The sequence below is a fragment of the Parus major genome, chromosome 9, assembly GCF_001522545.3.
Source record: "Parus major isolate Abel chromosome 9, Parus_major1.1, whole genome shotgun sequence".
Lineage (NCBI taxonomy): Eukaryota > Metazoa > Chordata > Aves > Passeriformes > Paridae > Parus > Parus major.
In genome coordinates this window covers 8580868-8599170 of record NC_031778.1, presented here as the reverse complement: position 1 = coordinate 8599170, position 18303 = coordinate 8580868, and the positions used below count along the sequence as shown (strand labels likewise).

Sequence of the window (18303 nt, the reverse complement as noted above, 5' to 3'; positions counted from 1 at the left end):
TAAATGAGCTGTTGAGCTGTAAAATTGATTAGAAGCAGCATCACTCAGTGCATTCTGTAGAAATTTTCCATATACTAATGGGGCTCTTGTGCCATCAAATGTCACCAAATACTGTGGGTGTCAAAAGAGGTTACCAGAGCTGTCCAGTTTAATTCAAGTGAGAGAAGTCATTTAAGGATGATACATTGCCACTTTTCTGAGGTTATGTGTAAATTTGAGGCATCTCAGCATTAGTAATTTTTCCGAAGTTCAGGTAGGGTTTTGTATGTTCCATCTCAATATTAACTTATTTTTAGTAGTGAGACAATAAAAGAAAACACAGTATGTGATGGAGCTCTTTTCTTTTCTTTTGAAGACTGTGTGACTTCATCCTTTATTCCAATCAAGCCATTCCTTAATGTAAAGGAGCATCAACCTACAGTGGAAGTTGAGGAGTTTGTGCAGGAATCAACAAAATATTCTCGACCTTACAGGGTGTACAAGAACCAAATATACATCTATCCAAAGCACCTCAAGTATGACAGCCAAAAACACTTCAACAAGGTACAGAATGTGACTGATTGAGGCCAGCATGGGGTAGTAGTGGCCTGCATGAGCTTTTTTAGGAATCAAGAACTTATATAAAAGAGGGGAAAATGGTGATGTCACTTGAGTTGGCTCTTCATTTTTTTTCAGCTTTTGCAATGATAAAACTGGTACAATTTTAATGAATCTATGGGTTAATTTTAAGTTGTAACAGTGATTCAAAGAGACATAATGCGGTAATTATCTTAAAATTATTAAATAATATATTTCATTATATATAAAAATCTTCACAATTTGCTTAAGGGCTTTATATTATTGACATACCATGTGCAGATAAAATTAATCAAGATAATGTTTGTAATTCTTTAATTAAACCTGGTACCACTTGTGTTTCCATGGTGGTTGAAAACTAATTAAGGACAAGATACAGGTAAGTCCTGGTCACTTAATATTCTACTTCTACACAGTCACTTCAAGGCCTGGCTCGCATTTTGCATATTTCTAGGAAATTTTATTTCTGGTGAGACTTACAGGCATTTATAAATATTGATATACCATCTGGGTGTTTCTCTTGGATTCTGAAAAGGCCTTATTCCAGCTCTGTAGTTTACCTGAGTTTTTATGGGTACCCATTTCTGATCTCAGCTTTAATATCCTGTCTCTCCAGGCTCGGAATATAACAGTGTGCATTGAGTTCAAAAGCTCTGATGAAGAAGGAGCAAAGCCACTCAAGGTGAGCTGCAAGAGGAGCATATTCAGAGGGTGCTGTTTCTGAGGATGCTACTTGTAAAATCCAGGAATAAGGATGATACTGAACCAGAACAATTCAAGAGTGGATATTGTCATAAATCCCTCTGATATTGCTCTGTGGTTCTGTTAGACCCCAGCAGGTCACAGTGATTCCATTTTGCAGTTCTGACTGGTGGAGGAAAAGGAGATAATATTAGAGATTATTATATATTTTACAGCACAGCTTGCTTTTTCTAGAATTTATCACTTATCCTACATTTCTCATTGTGCTCAGGAGACTTGATTGAAAAGGGTGAGGCACAAAATTAGAAGGACCTGAGACTTAATTCTTAACTTTGCCATTGCCCAAGGGCTGTTGCATAGTCTGACTGTGGTCTAGTTTTCCCAGCAATAAATAAAACTGCCATTACTCAGTAATCAAGAGCACCCAGACAGGACCCTGCCAGAAAAGAGATTAACAGCTTTTGTAACATTGGAAAGTCAGTAGAAGCACTGTATTGTGTATTGAACTGCATAAAAGAGAAATAGATTTTGTAAAGCTTTTTACAGAAAACTCTCAAATTGATAACAGCAAGGAAAAAGTCTAAGGAGTCTGCATTGCTTAATTGAGCATAGGGTAATTTTCACAGAGTCAATGGACTTTTACTGGAAGTGTGTATAAAAAAATCCAGGTTTGAACACTTAAAACATTTCTTTTAATATTTGATAAAGTAATGATCAATTTTTCATGATAATTGTTTTAAATGTACATACATATTAGATATACCAATACTAGTATCTTTAGCAGAATTTCCCAATGTAATGAAAACATGTTACTTTTATCAGTGTATTTATGGGAAGCCAGGTGGACCCTTATTTACAACCTCAGCCTACACTGCTGTGCTACATCATTCCCAGAATCCTGATTTCTATGATGAGGTCAGTATGCTTTTTTTTTCATTAATGTCTGCCAATCCCACATGTTTGCCAATGAGACAGAAAAATATCTGTACAGAACACTTCTGTTGCCATTGCTTGTGTATCTGGAAGGGTTGTGCTGTGTGGACTGACATGCAGTCTCACGTTTTGTTTTCTCTTCTTAAATCAACTCAGTGCATCCTTCCTTGTGTAAGATGTTCTAAGTACAGTTAAGATGCTGTAGAATTAATTAGGAACAGTGGAGCTCTCTAAAATGCATGTCTGGATTACATTAAGGGTCCAGCTGCATCTCTGAATTTAATGGAAACAGTAAACATCATGATGAAGTGTGGAGCCAAGTGTCAGAACAAATCCCCCTCTGACATATAAGATTTGCATTGGGGCATTTTTGTTGATCCAGTGGTCTGAACAGAATGTACAGTGACGTGTGGTGGCTGCAGCAAGTCCTTTAGCTGCTGCTTTTGGGGATGCAGCTCTAGAGCATTTCATATGGTGGCCTTTGCCAAATGTTACTCACACGTGCATCTCTTATGTTTCACCAACACCAAGTGTTGATTCCCAGGCTTCCTGCAGGTGAACTTAATTTCACCCTATCAGTGACTGGTGTGTTTGATGGCTTGTGAATGTCAAGTGTCTGTTCTGGATTTTCCACTTCTGCTTTACATGTAGTGATAAGACTGGCAAACAGCATAGAGTTTATAGCCAGCATTTTCCAAATTCATAGTCAGTAAAATTTCCTTTCTCAGTAAAAATTTAGTTTGATAAAATTGCTAAGGCAAGATCAGCAGATAACGTACAATTACATGTGAAGCATCAGTTTTAAGATTCCTGTTTAGGAACTGAGGTGGAACTTAAAGCATTACATTTTCAGATATTTTGAACTCCTTGCTAATCCTTTACAAGATGTGTTTTGGGGTTTAACACATCTGAAAGTGATGCTAGCAAGCCACTTGGATTGGGGAGATTGCTTTGAACCTGAATGAGGAGCTGAATTCAGATGTGAATAGCCAATTTGGCTGGAAGAGGTGTGCACCTGTCCTAAATGTCCCTAGTAAAGCAAATGCAGAATTTAAAAGAATGTAAGATATAAAAAAGAAAATTGTCTGCCCATTTTATATCTGTGTTTATGGTATCAGGTTCTTACCCATAAGCTGATTTAACCCTGGAAGCATTTATCAATGATTTCTAACCCTTACTTTAGCATAGGATTAGCTTGGATAAATTTCATCACAGCTCACAAGAGCAGAGGGTCATTTTTATTTGTTCTCATGGTAGCATGCTCTGATTAATTTGTATTTTTATTCCAGTAGACTAATAATACCTGAAAACCAGTATGTAGGATTTCATGGAAGGCATGAAATTATAAATAAAAGTTTATTTTCACTTCAGCATTTATTACTTGGTCTTTGCCATAAAATTATGATGAAGCAGTAGCAGAGATGTCATTTTAGTTTTAGTTTAGTTTGGTCATCCTGAAAATATGAGCATGGGGCTGGCTATTTATGGCTGCTAAAGTGCAGGTGATCATGTCTAAGCAGAGTCCACCACTTTTTAGTTCTGTCCTCTTTCATCATATGTTCTTTCATCATTTATGAAAATATTCCTCCACAAGACAAAGTGGAAAAAAGCTGTTTTAGGTAAAAGTGATAGATGATCATCATAAACAGTCCTTAAAAGAGCATTTCTTACCATGAGGCAAACATTACCCAAGAGAGGCAGGCCACACTTAGACCTGTGTGTAGAGAGATGTCACTCATTAAGCCCATCTCTGATGCCTGGTTTGATTGATTTTTAAACTAAAGTGAGGTGTAACATTTTACATTTCAGGTGAAAATTGAACTTCCCACTCAACTCCATAAGAAACACCACATTCTGTTTTCATTTTATCATGTCACCTGTGACATAAATGCAAAAGCTAATGCCAAAAAGAAAGAGGCTCTGGAAACACCAGGTACCTGTAGTAGAATTACTTTCAATTATAAATTTACATTATGTACATTCAAATAAGGATTGCAAAGTTTTTGGCTGGATGTTATTGTCTTCCTTTAAACTTTAGAAGCTTGTTTTTCCAAAGAGTGCCATTTATTTGTTGTGCACAGTGGGGTTTGCCTGGCTCCCTTTGTTGAAAGATGCCCAGTTGGCTTCCCAGGAGCACCACGTGCCAGTGGCCAGCAGCCTGCCCCCCAACTACCTGAGCCTTCAGGAGCCAGCCAGCACAAAGGTATTCATTCTCCATGCTACTCAAATGGCACAGAACATTCATTTGCAGCTGTTTTTCATGAGATCAGATTTCTATTTGCATTTGCTGGGGAGTAAATGGTAACTAGTAACTTATACTCACTTGCTTATTGCTGACTATAGGAACTAATATATGCAGCACTGAACTGAGTGTCCTATGTTGCAGATTCACAGGTGTATATGGAAAAAGTGTATTTTATGTATTCTACAATGTTATAACTCCTCAAAATGTGAATCAGAATGGTCAAAAAGAGCTCTTTTCACAAACTCAGGCCATATGACATTCGTTCTCCAGCTGATGTGATCCACAGTCATGATTCATTCTCCAGTTTTGTGATGTGATATCATATTTTCCTGCTGATCCAGTCCAGCTTGGATTATTTCTGCCTCCTTGTGTTTGTTTTGCTATTGTCATGAGGACAGGGTGGGGCAGGATCTGGTCCCTTGAAGGGCAGTGTTGGTGTGCTGCAAAGTGGGTTTGTGCTGCAGGGATGGTGTTTGAAAGCACAGCAGCCAGTGCAGTTCATGCACTCAAGTGCAAAGCTCTGCACTGAAAATTTGATGCAAGCTTGAATAAGTAGGAAATAGGTGGAACATTTTTTATTTGTTTGTTTGTTTTAACAGCAGATTGGCAGTGATATAAAATGGGTAGACAGTGGGAAACCACTTTTCAAAGTCTCTACTTTCGTTGTATCAACAGTAAATACTCAGGTAAGCCAACATTCCTCTCAGCTCTGTGACCTGCTTGTACACAAAAAGTGTCAGAGAATGTCTGAAAGGGGTTTTAATATCATGCATGAATTTGTTTCTGTAACACTTAAAGATTATTTCAATGCAGAAGAGCAAGATGCCAGTGATGGAATACATACTTTAAGGATACATACTCAAGGAAAAATAAAAATAGTTTAAAATAATACCAATAGAAAAATTTTAGAATATCAGTTTAAACAGCAAGAAAATAATTTATAAGCATAAGGAAGAAAAAAAAAAAGTCTGGCCTTTGAAACCCCTCAGGTTATGAGGAAAAAAATTAATCACTCAGGGCAGTGAAAAAGGATTTGTCAAAGCACCTAGAATTTAGCAAGCTGTGCTGGCCAATGGGTTGGACTCAATAAATTGATTTTCTTTCTGTGACTCCAGTAGGAGATGGTGGGGACCAAGTGTGTTCATGGGTGTCACTGGTGATTGCTGTAACCAATTTCTGGCACTAAATTCTAATCATCTGCAATATACATTAATGGGATTATTTCCTATTTTAGGATCCATACCTGAATAACTTTTTCCATCAGTGCCAGGAAAGGGAAAAGGATCTGTCTCAGACTCCTACCTCAAACTTTATCAGTTCATGTAAGGTAAAGTAATCTGCAACACAATCTGAACTATACAACTGTATTTAGGGTTTCTCTCAGCTCATCCCCCACCATGGCACAGGTTTACCAGGAGGCAGAGGGTCTGTGACAGCTCCAGACAGATGGACTCGGTGTGACAGATGCACTTCTGGTCACCAGCTGCCTCCCATCCCTTCTCATCCAGAGCAGGGCTGCATCTGCCCCAGCAGCTCTGCTAATCCAGCCCATGCCCAGGCTCAGATCCCATTAGGGGATAAGGGAATGTTGCTCCAGTAATGTCTGGGGCAGGGAGCTGTGGCCTATAGAGCTGCAGTATTCCTGATAATCCTCTCTTGCCTTAAATAACTTCTGTTCTTACCTCCTCTAAAAACCTGGATGCTGTTCAAAGGGCTGCTCAGGGTGTTTGGTGTGTATAAATCAAGGGTGCTTGTTACCTGTCAAGTTCTGAAACCAGAAAGAGCATCTACAAAGATGAGGCAAGAGCTGCATTAAATGTGTCTGTATTCAGTAGAGGTCAAAAACTGAGAAGGGAGGAGTATGACAAGCAAATTAGAAGAGCAGCAGGTAAATGTAAAGCCCTAATTCTTTATCTGTTCCTGAGTGCTGAAATCCAGAGTTCTTGCTGTGCTCTAGGCTTGTGGAGCATTACCAGACAGATAAGCAAGAAAACTGAAGGCAGATGTGACTCTGTTGCATCTCTGAACTGACTGAAACATCATACATATGACATTTATTATATTTCCTTTTACCACTCTGTAAAATCCAGCAGGTGTTTGGGGATTTAAATGTCACCACCATGTAGGTGCTTTCCCCCTTTCCTTCACTGGTGATGTTTTCCTGTATGAATGCACCTTAATCAGATACAAGCTGCTTGGGGAGAGATTTTTTCTTTAGTAAGCAAAGAATAAGTTCCAATAAAACATGGTACTTCTCTGGACAAATCCATAAGGATGGCCACTACTTTTGTTTGTAGATGCAGGTTTACCTGCAGACCTGAAAAGAGTGGCTTTGTTTTCAAATGCTGTCTTGATTTAAAGAAATTAAGGTGTGTGTTCACAAATCAAAGCATCAGTGTTATTTAGAGCTAATACTTCTACAGAATTAAGTCCTTAATTCATTTTTGGAAAGCCACTGAGCATAGCAGGTAAAGTTTAGGAATCCATAAAAGCTTTACAACTTTCTGGACAGTAAGCTGGTTGTCTAAACCACCAGAATTGCATAGTCCACTTGTGGTCTAGTTTTCACAGCAATTCCACCATTCTTTATCTGCTCTTTGTAGTTTACCTTTTAAAATATTCCAGTGAATTTATTGGAAAACAGAGACAGTGTTGTATGCAACAAGGAGTCAACTATACAATATAACCAGAGAATAAGTAATCTTCCCCAGGGTATTTTGCTTTTATTTATAAATTGCTAGTACCTTTGTTAGAAGTTCTGGAATGATTTGGAAAAACCTGAAATAAAAAACCTAGGAGAAATGCAAAGGAGTTTGTTTGCATTTTATTAAATGCTCAGTACCTTTCTTGATTAGAGAAAATAATAAAATATTAGGTTAGCATGTTAATACTAATTTTTACCACTGTGCTTTTAACAAAAGTATTTAAGCCACAACAAGTTGAGTTTATCAGATCTCTGCATAAAAAAAGAAGAGTTTTCCAAAAAATACTAGCAAATGTATGTTTTGAAAATAGTTGACTTCTTTTATTGCCCTTAGATAGTATCCTTAGTGAAATATAAAAATTTATTTGGGTTTCTCTCCTTTGTTGTTTTTTTTTTTGCCCTTAAATCAGTATAGCACAAAATACTGCAATTCTGAAATTTGGACAATACCTGCAGTCATGTTGATATATGGTCATATATTTAAAACAAGCTTAATGGGGAACCAGTTCTCTGTTTAGTTGATCTGTTTTCCTCCTGCTGTTACACCAGTGGTTGAAGCACCTGCTGAAGCAGCCAAGCTGCATGGCACCTGTCAGCTTCCATTGCTTGTGTTGAAAGTCTCTCACTTTCTTACCTCCCTTACAGAATTTGTTGAGGATTGAGAAGATCCATGTGATTATGAATTTTCTTCCTGTTGTCCTGAACCAACTCTTCTGGGTTTTGGTGCAGAACAGTGATGATGAAGTTACAACAGCTGTGACCAGGTACCTGGATAACTCCTGTGTGATGTGCAGAACTCACTCAGGAGCACAAATGCAGGTCTTAGTCCAGTCATAGCTGCTCCATGACATTTAGACTTCAGCAGGGGAGAATGCTTCTTCCCCTTAGCACTGAGCTCAGCAAATAACACATGGAAGAGTGTTGGTATCATGGGGCTGGAAATCACTGACCATGGTGGACATGTCTGTCTGCCCTGAGACAATCATAGGGAAAGCTAAGTGCAGCTAAACTTTTCCTGGCAAAGCTGGGTTTCAACTCTGGTTTATGTTTTTGTGTTTCTGGTTTTTATGTTTTGGTTGTGAGGGTGTGGAGTTGAGCACAGGAAGAGCTCATCATCTTGCTGCATTCAGTGCAAACAACCAGGTCACACCATGCAGGGGCATATTTTAATTAGAATATATCAGCAATAACTGAAAAGCAATAGAAGCATTTTCCAGAGAGCAGGCAAACAACTGCAATGATTTGCTGAGTCTTTCACCCCTTGCATAATGAAATTGTCTTTATTGATGCTTTTAATCAGGGCAGCAGGAAAAAAAAATACTGGTGAGATTATTATTATTGGTCTCTGCAGGAGGGCAGAAAGTTGTGCTGCATTTACTTGTGGCCATAGTGATGTTTTTGTTGTACTTCATCCAGCAGCTAAACATGGGGACTACAATACTACTAGTAGGAAAAAATTACAACTGTCCTCTGCAAGCCTGTTAGACTGATCTGCTGTCAGTATTTTTTCTTTCCTTACAGAGATTGTGCTTCAGAATTCATTCCTGAAGAACAATTATTTAGGGAAACTTAAAGGAACAAGGAAGCAGAGTTCCCCATCTTGGCCTTGGAGAGCTAGAGTTTCAATATGCTTTATCAAAGGATCATGGCATTTTTCAGGGCAAAGTCCAGTTTTACCACAGCTAGGTACTGGGATTAAAAGATCCTTTCCTCATCAGTGTGTGTGATTTCATCACTGCACACCATTTTAAAGAGGAAGAGGCCAGCAGACCTTTGTTGGGGACACCTTGGTGGCCACCAAATCAACTGATGTTAGGTCTAGAGAAAATGATTAATTCTGTCCCAGGGTAGAATTTCAGCATGAGTTAACTGACTGGAAAAATGCTGTAGAAGAACCAGCTATTTAAAATACAGTTTTAATGGTTAGGTAGAAAAATGGAAGGATGTTGTTGGTTTTTTTTTCCATGCTTCAAATTTTGACTGTACACACACCTGACCCAAACAAAAAAAAAACAAACAAACAAAAAAAAAACCACAAAAAAAAAAAGGAATAAAAGAAGGATTCTCAGTGTTTTTCTTGCATATGAGGCATCTTGTCTTTTGTGCTGGCAGAGCTGATGCCAGTGGGACTCTGCATGTCTGCTGTGTGTGCCATTCATTGACGTGTCCTATATATACACACTGTGAATAGCTTGAAGCAGCTTGTGTTGAACTTACTGAAAGCAATAACAACAGAATGAGAGCATGTATTGGCTTATGTGTTGTGAAGAAAACATTATTCCTTTTATATCCATGGTTATTTACTTGTCCAGGGGCCCAGTCATGCCATCATTTCTCTGTCACATTTTTGCCAGAACTCATTTCAGTTTCAAATCATAACGAAGGTTAAAAGATCAGAACTGGCACAACTAATTCTGTCACATCTTTTGTGTTTTGCTGTGAGTTTTACTTCTCCTACTAACAGCAAGAAATGAGATCAATTTAAAATACTTAAAGGACTTAGAAAGCTTTTTGATCCAATGATAGGAATTGCCAGAAGTCACTCAAATCACCAAGCTAGTTAAAAGGAGTACTGGTATGTGGACCACAGTCAGGCATATTATTAATCTATTTTAGTCATACTGTTACTATGCCTATCCCTGAATTCTTTAACATAAAAATAAGATTATAAAGTAGCAGAGTCTTTTCTATATTAAGTATCCTGAAAAAATGAGCAGGGTGATCTCAAACAAAGATGGTCCACCTACAAATTGAAGAGAAAACTTTGCTGCAATTCTCAGCTTCACACAGTTAAATTCTCGGTTTGTAGGAGCTGAGGTTTTACAGTGGGTGCTGGTGTGATCCTGGCAATTTTCTTCCCTGTTGCTGATGCCCAGGGTTGCCCGTGGTGTCTCTGAGAGTCCAGCCAGTCCCTGCTGTGCAGTTCTGAGGGTGCTGTGCTGGGCTGAAGGGTGTGAGCAGACACGGCTGCAGAGGGACCTGCTCGGGCTGCAGCCCAGCCTTGTGCTGCTCTTTGATGACTTGTGCCAGCATAAGCAAAGTATCAGGGAATTTGCACAATTACAAAGAACTGAGAGAGCTTAGCAAGTAGCATTCCTGGAGAAAGGTGCTCTGTCTGTTTCAGTAAAGTATTCTAATTTTTGTTATCCCTAAGTATCCAAGGCCTGCATAAAGTTCAGTTAGTTAATATTTCCTCTTGTTATGGTTACAGTACAGTTACTATCCTTAACACTGGGTACAATGTTAAGAAAATGCATATGTAACAGCACAGTCCAAACAAGTGGAAAGCCCAAGAAATGACTGGCTTTTCCCACTGGACAGATTTTGCACGTTATTCATCATTTGGATCACATCTCTCATGCACTGTTTACAAGAGCTTACAAGAACAGGACAGTGTATCAGGTAGACTTTCTCTGCCTTATGACACGAAATAGCTCAAAGTTTTGTTCTTTTATCTTGCAGAGTACTTACCAACATTGTTGCCAAGTGCCATGAAGAACAACTAGACAACTGCATCAATTCTTATGTGATGGTATGGCCGGTATTGGAATGTTATATTTGTGGAGAGATGGATTGGGCTTGGTGGTTTTGTGGGATTTGTTCCTGTTTACTCTTAGTTGTACTTGTTTGCAGCTTTTTCTGCACTTGCATCATAACTTTCTGCCACTGAGAGATCCTGGTTAAGAAATTTTAAAACTCTTCTGTTGAGGACAAGCAGCTGCTCAGGTCTCTGCTACTGCAGCTTTGTTTTTTCACAGAAGTTGAGCAAGCACAGGAAGGAGAAGCCACAATGCATTCAGCTGATCTCTAGAACTTATATTTTAGAACCAAAATCTGGTGCAAATGTATTACCACTGATCTTTTAGGAGTGTAGGGTTAGTGTCAGTCTTTGTGAAATGATGCTAAACTGAGAATTTCCCACTGTGCAGGGTTTGAGAGAAGGGAAGGGGGAGATAACGTAAAAGCTTGTGAAACTTCAACTAGATGGATACCAGTGAGAGACATTTGATGCTGCTTTCAGTCTGCAGCACTCCTCTTGACTGTGATGAGATTTATCACTATAAAATATCTGGCCATCTCTGTTATACAGGTACAGGGTTGCCCTCCCTTTGAATCCCTTTCCTGTCAGTCCCTTGAAAAAGATCCACAAGTAGCAATTTTTATGAACAAGGTACCTCTGGGTGCTACTCGTGGTTGCCAGATGGCTTCATGTCTCTTAGGAAGCTGTAGCTTTGTAACTAAACTTTTGATTAAAAAATCACTATTTTAGTCTCAAGGTCCCTTGTTTTAGCTTGTGCTGTTCTACATAAATTCTTTTCTTATCTGTGGAATTCAGATTCTGTGACTTTTCCCTATTTCTTCAGCCTTTTTTGATTCTTTCAATCCATTAAATGAGTACAAATAATACTGTTGGCCAGCAGCTATCTCATCATCAATACACTTGGGCAACAGCTTGATAAGCTGCGAGTTTTATGAAGCAGTGGTTTTAATCAGAAGCACAAATTAACTGCAGCTACTGGCATGGACAGAAGCATCCATAGACAAGTGAGCCCCATTAAGGCTGTTTCACTTATTATTCCCTTCCCTTGCCTTTGTTGTTTACCCTCTTAATTGCAGTGGAGAGGGATGATAATTTTTGTTCTACTCATGCTTGATGAATCAGTAGTGACAAAGTTGTAATACCTTTGAGTGTTGTCTTTGCTGACCTATCTGTGTATTTCAAAGAGCAGAATAGAGGGGAACTGAAGGTTATTCAAAGAGTTGAAGGAGATTTTGCCATCACTTTGTCTCTTGTCTTGCTCTGGTCAGTGGTGACAGAGCTAATGGAGATCATGATGGCAATGAGAGATCCCCCACAGTCATGGAAAGAACCTGTGAGAGACAGACAAGTGTGTGGAGTGCTGTCTGTAGTGACATCCTGCTTCACTGTGCAACAAGTAGCTCTTATAAAGTACATTTCATTTGTGGATGATGAGTAGTGTTTGTGACATAGGCCTGGATGGAGGTGTTTCACTTTAGGAATAAAGTGAAAGCAAGCACATTCCTGATAAACTGGAGACTTCAGCATGTTTATGGGTAGAAATATGAAAACATGATGGGAGTTAGGCTGCTAAATGGGAAAACATTTTAATTTCAGTGTTGACAACTCTTGATTGATATTTGCATGGCATAGATTTACTTTCCTACTTTATGAGTGTGTGTTTAGAGGTCATGCACCTCAGCCTCTGCATAGTTCAGTTTCAGTCTCAAGTACCTCAATTTAAGCACAGAAGAATTCTGCTGAGGTCCAGCAGAGCTCTTCAGGCTCCAAAATAAATAACCTATGTAGCATGTAAATGTAGTTAATTAAATGGGTATTAAAACCTCTTCTACTCAATAACTTTTCAAAATTGCAGTAGATATCTACTACATGCCAGCTAATAATCTTTGAAATGACAGGTGATCATTAAGTCACACCATAAGTCCATTTGGTCTGTTTTCTCATTTCCAGCAGCAGTCAAAACCCACTAGCTAGTAATCTCTTTGTTTTCCATCTGTAAGGAAACAAATACCTACTTTACAAATGCTGTTTTGGGAATAAGTAAGTAGAGAATTGTGACTCACAATGCAGCAATAATATGAAATTACACTGACTTAAATAACTGGACCCAGAAGTGCCAGACTGCACAGGGAGAAGCTTATGGCATCTGCTGTGGAAACAAAGCTGAATATTAATAATCTGTTTTCAAGATATATTTGTTTCTTTTGCCAGCCTGGTGATATTGAAAAGATTTTTGATCCCAACTGATGCCCTGTCAGAGCTCCTGCTGTAGGGAAGGTACAGTGGTACCAAATTGTTAGCTTAAATTTTTGAATACTCATGGTGATTTTATGAGTTCCTAGCAGCTTGGTAGGTGAATTCCTCCCCTGAGGGCTCAGTGTCTGCAAGTTTTGCCCATCAGTCAGCTGCAGTGGGTGCTCCACACCTTTCAGGATGAAGAGTTCTTACCAGCTCTGAGTAGCTGTTGCCACAGGAAGGAAGGAGCAGGTGAAAGGTGACCTGGACTAGGTGGGTGGAAAGCCCTCCACGCTTCCTCTGCTTGCTTTTTCTTTTCTTCCCAGGTGAAATGGCTTGAAAGGCAGTTTGGAAGTGTCAGGATCCTATCATCTATTGAAAAGTATATCATAGCACTGATTTTAAGCTGAATTTCCTCTTGATTCACATTAATCTGAAATCAACAGGAAGCTGTGTTTAAAACTGAGGTTTTGTAGGGGAGCAGTGTTGTGCCATTACTGCCAGGGAAATTAAACTTTATGTGGATGGATTGTTCAGTCAAGATCTTTTGGCAGTGAAGACTGTCAGCTGTTAGTGGTACACAAATAATTTGTCTCCTACTGATGCTTTTTTGTATTTGTTTTAATGCACATTTGGAAAATTTTGATTTTTGTTTCTTCAGTACGTGTTCAGGACCAAATCTTTTGATGAAAGAACTGTCCATGAGGAGCTGTCCAAGAACATGACTGGTCTGCTGAAGTCAAATGAACAAGTAACTGTGAAACAGGTTTTAAAGGTGAATGATAGCTTGAATTAGCTAATTTGTAGTTGTACTACTGGTTTTCTGCCTGAAACTCACTTATCTCTTTCTCCTCTTCCTTTTCCCTGTGTGACCCTTGTGCAAATCACATCCTGCATTGATTCAACACACAGAATTAGCAGAGCTGCTGCAGGTTCTCAGCATAACACATACCTCAAGATGCTGTGGTTTGCATAGTAAAATTCCTCCTGTCTATCACAGCTCAGTCAGAACCTGAGACCCAGTTCTTACACAGTATGATGTGGGCAATTACTTTTAGGATACTCTGTTTTAATTTTTAAGTCAGAAGATGCAGGGAAAATATTGATCTGTATGAAATTCATACATCTGCAAGGTCCGTCCCTGAGCCTCTGGGTTATGGTACAAGAGGTACCCAGTCCAGCCCAGGACTTCCCAGAGGCAAAAAATGTGTTCACCTGCTTAAAATGAGCCAGTTCTGTTTTTCTTTATTGAGCTGTTAGCAAAAAATAGTCTGAAAAAAGCAGAAAACCTGCAGAAATCCTGAGCCACAAAAAAGTGCTTGTGGTTTGGTTTGGTGTGGGGTGGTTTAGGTTATTTTTCAGTGTATAAGCTATTGGAGTGTATTTGCTTCACATCTTGAGATATTAATCTGTATTGTATCTTTTCATATTTCTAATGGTATTTGAAGAACCACTCTGTTCAAGTACCATCTTATTCTGTGCCAAATTACCCATCTGATGGAACTCACAGGGCAGGTTATTCTCTGAGGTTCTCTGCATCACACCTTCCTGCCAGTTCCCTGCAAGCAAACCATGAAGATGGTGCTCTGGAGGAATGGAAAGTTTATAGGGGTGGTGCTTGGAGGCTCCTAATTGCAAAAAGCCACAGTGACAAAATGCCTGAGATGGCCTCAACTCTCTTAAGAACATAATCCAGTGTTATTCAAATACATGACACTTAGATTTTTTAATTGATTTGTCACATAGTGTTTAACACTGTGCAATCTATCTGTGAGGAATGGTGATGCATCAAAAGGTGTTTCTCTGGTAACCATTATTCATTCACCCTTTTCCTTCTTTTGAACAGCATTCCTGGTTCTTCTTTGCAGTCATCTTAAAATCAATGGCTCAGCATTTGGTTGATACAAATAAAACAAAGGTAAGTTTTACACAAAATCACATAGGGTAAATATAAAATGCAGAATCCTAGCAAATACACTTGAATATACTTCACCTCTTGACTGGCCCATAAAATAAATCCTGTGATACTTGGTAAAATATTTGGTTGACCTACAAAAACATTAACTTACCAGCTAGGCTCAAACTTGTTCTTGATTGTACAAAGACAGATTGAGGATAGTTTGAGGATATATTTCCCACTTTCATATGGACCAGATTCTTCTCTTTGGGGTTTGTAATCAGAATGGATCTATGGAGCTCTAGGAATATTTTTCTTCTATGTTGAATGGCCTGTGGTTATTGTCTTTATTCTTGGCCTGAATGTTTGATGTGCAACATCATGCACTCTTAAGTTGGTGGTCTATTCCCTGCTTAGGTTTCCCGAACTCAGAGGTTTCCAGAATCATTTCAAACCGAGCTGGACACACTTGTGATGGTTTTAGCAGACCATGTTGTTTGGAAGTACAAAGATGCTCTTGAGGAAACCAGGAATGCAAACTACAGCACTGCCAAATTTCTCAAGGTGAGGTGTTTTGTTATTACAGCACATGCACTTATTTCCCCACATTTAATACAAACTCCAGACTAATCTAGTCTAGTCAAAGGGAGTAAAACCAGTTCTGAGTGGAGGATGGCTCAATTTCCAAGTTCATCGGTAACTGATTGTTTGGTTTTCTATGGCCTTTGGTCTTTGAGGATAAAAAAAAATCATGTAAATCTGCCCTAATGGAATTGTAATTCATTTCTGTCTATGCTCTCTAAGAGTCAAAGTTTTTAAGTTTTGCAGATTCTTACATTATATTCAAATGGGTAAAACATTTGGTAAGGAATGTGACTTCAGTTAGACTTGAGCTGATACTCTTCTTTCAAATTCTGTAATTCTGAATGACTGTGGATGCATTAATTGTTCCTAATCAAGGAATCATGTTTGAATGTGTGCAGCAGAAGCTTTGCCAGTTTTGCAGAGTTCAGGAACCACAGAGAAGGAGGGAATTCAGGATTGCATTCTCTACCCTATAGGCTGACTGCAAGGAAAACATGTCAGTAACTGCAGAACCAAGGCCCTCAAACCCTTCACACCTTTTGTCAAAATTTAGCCCCACCAGTCAGGAAGAGCTGTGTTCTCACCATGAAGCAGTGCAGTGTCACTCTGTGTCCCAGAGAGAGAGCATAGCTCAGACAGTGAGCATTGTGGCTGGATTGTTCCTCACCAGTCCTGCCCTGTCCCTGAGGGAGATGCTCAGCTCAGCTCCCATCACCTGCCAGCTCCAGGGGTGGATGCAGTGCTGCCATACAGGGGTGACTGCCATTAGAGAAGCTTTCTTGAGTGTACACTGTGGTGGTTACTTTAGGCTGCTTTAGACACAGTGAAAATGAAAAGTTTGAATTAATTCATTATTACTGAAAATAAACATAAAAATCAAGGGAGACTCACCAAGTCCCTGATGTTCCTTGACCTGCCTAAGACTTATCTGTGCACATGATCCCAGTGTACAGGTGACACAAAGTGATCAGGTAACTGAGGCCATATAATGGAATTTTTTTTCCTATAAATATTATTCTTTTTTCCCTATTTCTTAGCGCTGTTTTACATTTATGGATCGTGGATTTGTGTTCAGGATGGTCAACAACTATATAAGTATGTTTGGAGCTGGAGATAGCAAGGTATGGCTCTGATTTATTTGTTTGTGTCTGGTTTTTTCTAAACTGGCTGACTAGCAGAATATTTTTTATATTGAAACTATGATTCCATGACTTCACCATGCTCAGAACTCAAGTCAATGAGAACATTTAGGGTAAATATGGATTAAAACTTCCTGGGTTTAATCCATGTGCCCCCTTCTCTAGGAGTAAATAGCCATGTTCAAACAGATATTCAGTGAGACCTGCAAGAGCAGATTCTGCACAGACTGCTCAGACCAAAGAATCCAAAAGACTGGATTTAAGCTTTAATTCTTTGAAAGTACACTTGTCTATAAATATCATCAGCAATTGGCAGTAATTTTCTTTGAGAAGTAAGAACATATGAAAAAGTTATCATTGTGTAAACTCAAGTGAGACTGTAACATCTTTACTTTGTGTGAATGCCATGCTCTTACCTCATTGATGATGCAAGAAGGAAAATCTGCTCCAAATTAGTTTAAGGTGGCTATGAGGAAAATTCCATGCAGCCTGAATTTTTTCTATAATACCTGCAATAGTCACTGATATAGTTTGAACAATAAATTTTAAATAGCAAGAGGTCCCCAAATTATTCAGCATGACTCCTTTGCTCTTCATCCAGCAGGATGAGTCACAGGCTTTTTCTCTTCCATGCCAGAGTTTATGAGCATATATATATATATATATATTCAGCATGACTCCTTTGCTCTTCATCCAGCAGGATGAGTCACAGGCTTTTTCTCTTCCATGCCAGAGTTTATGAGCATATATATATATATATATATATATATATATATTTATATATAGTAACATAATGCAGTCAAGATATACACTTTGAATGATTCATCCTTCCCCAAAAAACTCACAAAGCTTTTGTTCATTAACTTTTTATAATTCTTTACTGGTATTATATGCATTTGTAGCTAAAGAATGAGATTACTCCAGGTCTGCTTTGCTTTTTCCTAAAACCAACTTCATTCTGAACTCGAGTCTTTCACATAATCTCTGAAACAGCTGTAGAATGGAGTCTCTGTTATTAATGTCATAGCCTGAAGTCTGTAATTCTGTAAATAATGTTATGCAATCTGAAAACTGTTTCCACATTTCAAACTTCCCTAAATACATTCAACCACAGAGACAGATGTTTAATTAAAAAAGCCCATTAATGGTCAGTGGAAAAGCCTGAGATTAATCAGTGTGCAGAGCAGTACTTTGCACCTTCTTGGCAGTAAGTGTGTGAACATTGCCAGCATCCCTCCAGATCCATCTGCCAGCGTGTGTGGGAGCAGATTCACTGTGGAGTTGTGACAGATGTGCAGCTGGAGCAGGCTTTGTGGCACTTGGAAACAATAGTCACAAAATAAAATCAGAGATTTCTGACCTCAAGGAGAGAGAGGCCTTACATCATTTTCATTTCAGTCCAATGCCCAAGCAAAAGTCTTCTAAATGTGCTGCAAGATTTCTTTTCCTGTGTTTTTTTCCTCTTTAACTGGATTATTTATGTATCAAAAAAAAAAAGATACTTCATCTGACCTGTCTTTTCAGAAAATTTAACAGTGTATATTGTTGCCTGAATATTTTGTGGGCGTATCAGTCTGCAGTAGTGCAGTTTGAATTTATTGTAAGTCTGGATGATGAAGCCACATAATTACTGTTCCACAGAAATATCCCTTATGGTATTCCATATTTTGACATTTACATTTTTTTTTAGAAAAACATTTATTCAAAAGTTGAAATACCTCATTAGAAATCAGTTCATTGCTGTGC

At 38.7% G+C, this 18303-nt stretch overlaps 1 protein-coding gene across 15 annotated transcripts in view; it reads left to right on the top strand.

Moving 5' to 3' along the window:
- Positions 1–18303, top strand: part of DOCK10 (dedicator of cytokinesis 10) — a 141229-nt gene that overhangs the window by 92468 nt on the left and 30458 nt on the right. For 14 of the 15 annotated variants that reach the window (XM_019007829.2, XM_019007826.2, XM_033516580.1 and 11 more), the window contains exons 17-29: positions 356–543; positions 1193–1258; positions 2101–2193; positions 4021–4144; positions 4293–4414; positions 5056–5142; positions 5691–5783; positions 7806–7924; positions 10623–10692; positions 13598–13711; positions 14783–14854; positions 15251–15397; positions 16456–16539. In XM_019007829.2, the coding sequence (XP_018863374.1) occupies positions 356–543; positions 1193–1258; positions 2101–2193; positions 4021–4144; positions 4293–4414; positions 5056–5142; positions 5691–5783; positions 7806–7924; positions 10623–10692; positions 13598–13711; positions 14783–14854; positions 15251–15397; positions 16456–16539 (1379 nt within the window). The remainder of the gene's footprint in view (positions 1–355; positions 544–1192; positions 1259–2100; positions 2194–4020; positions 4145–4292; positions 4415–5055; positions 5143–5690; positions 5784–7805; positions 7925–10622; positions 10693–13597; positions 13712–14782; positions 14855–15250; positions 15398–16455; positions 16540–18303) is intronic. The other variant, XM_033516574.1, reaches the window with a different exon arrangement.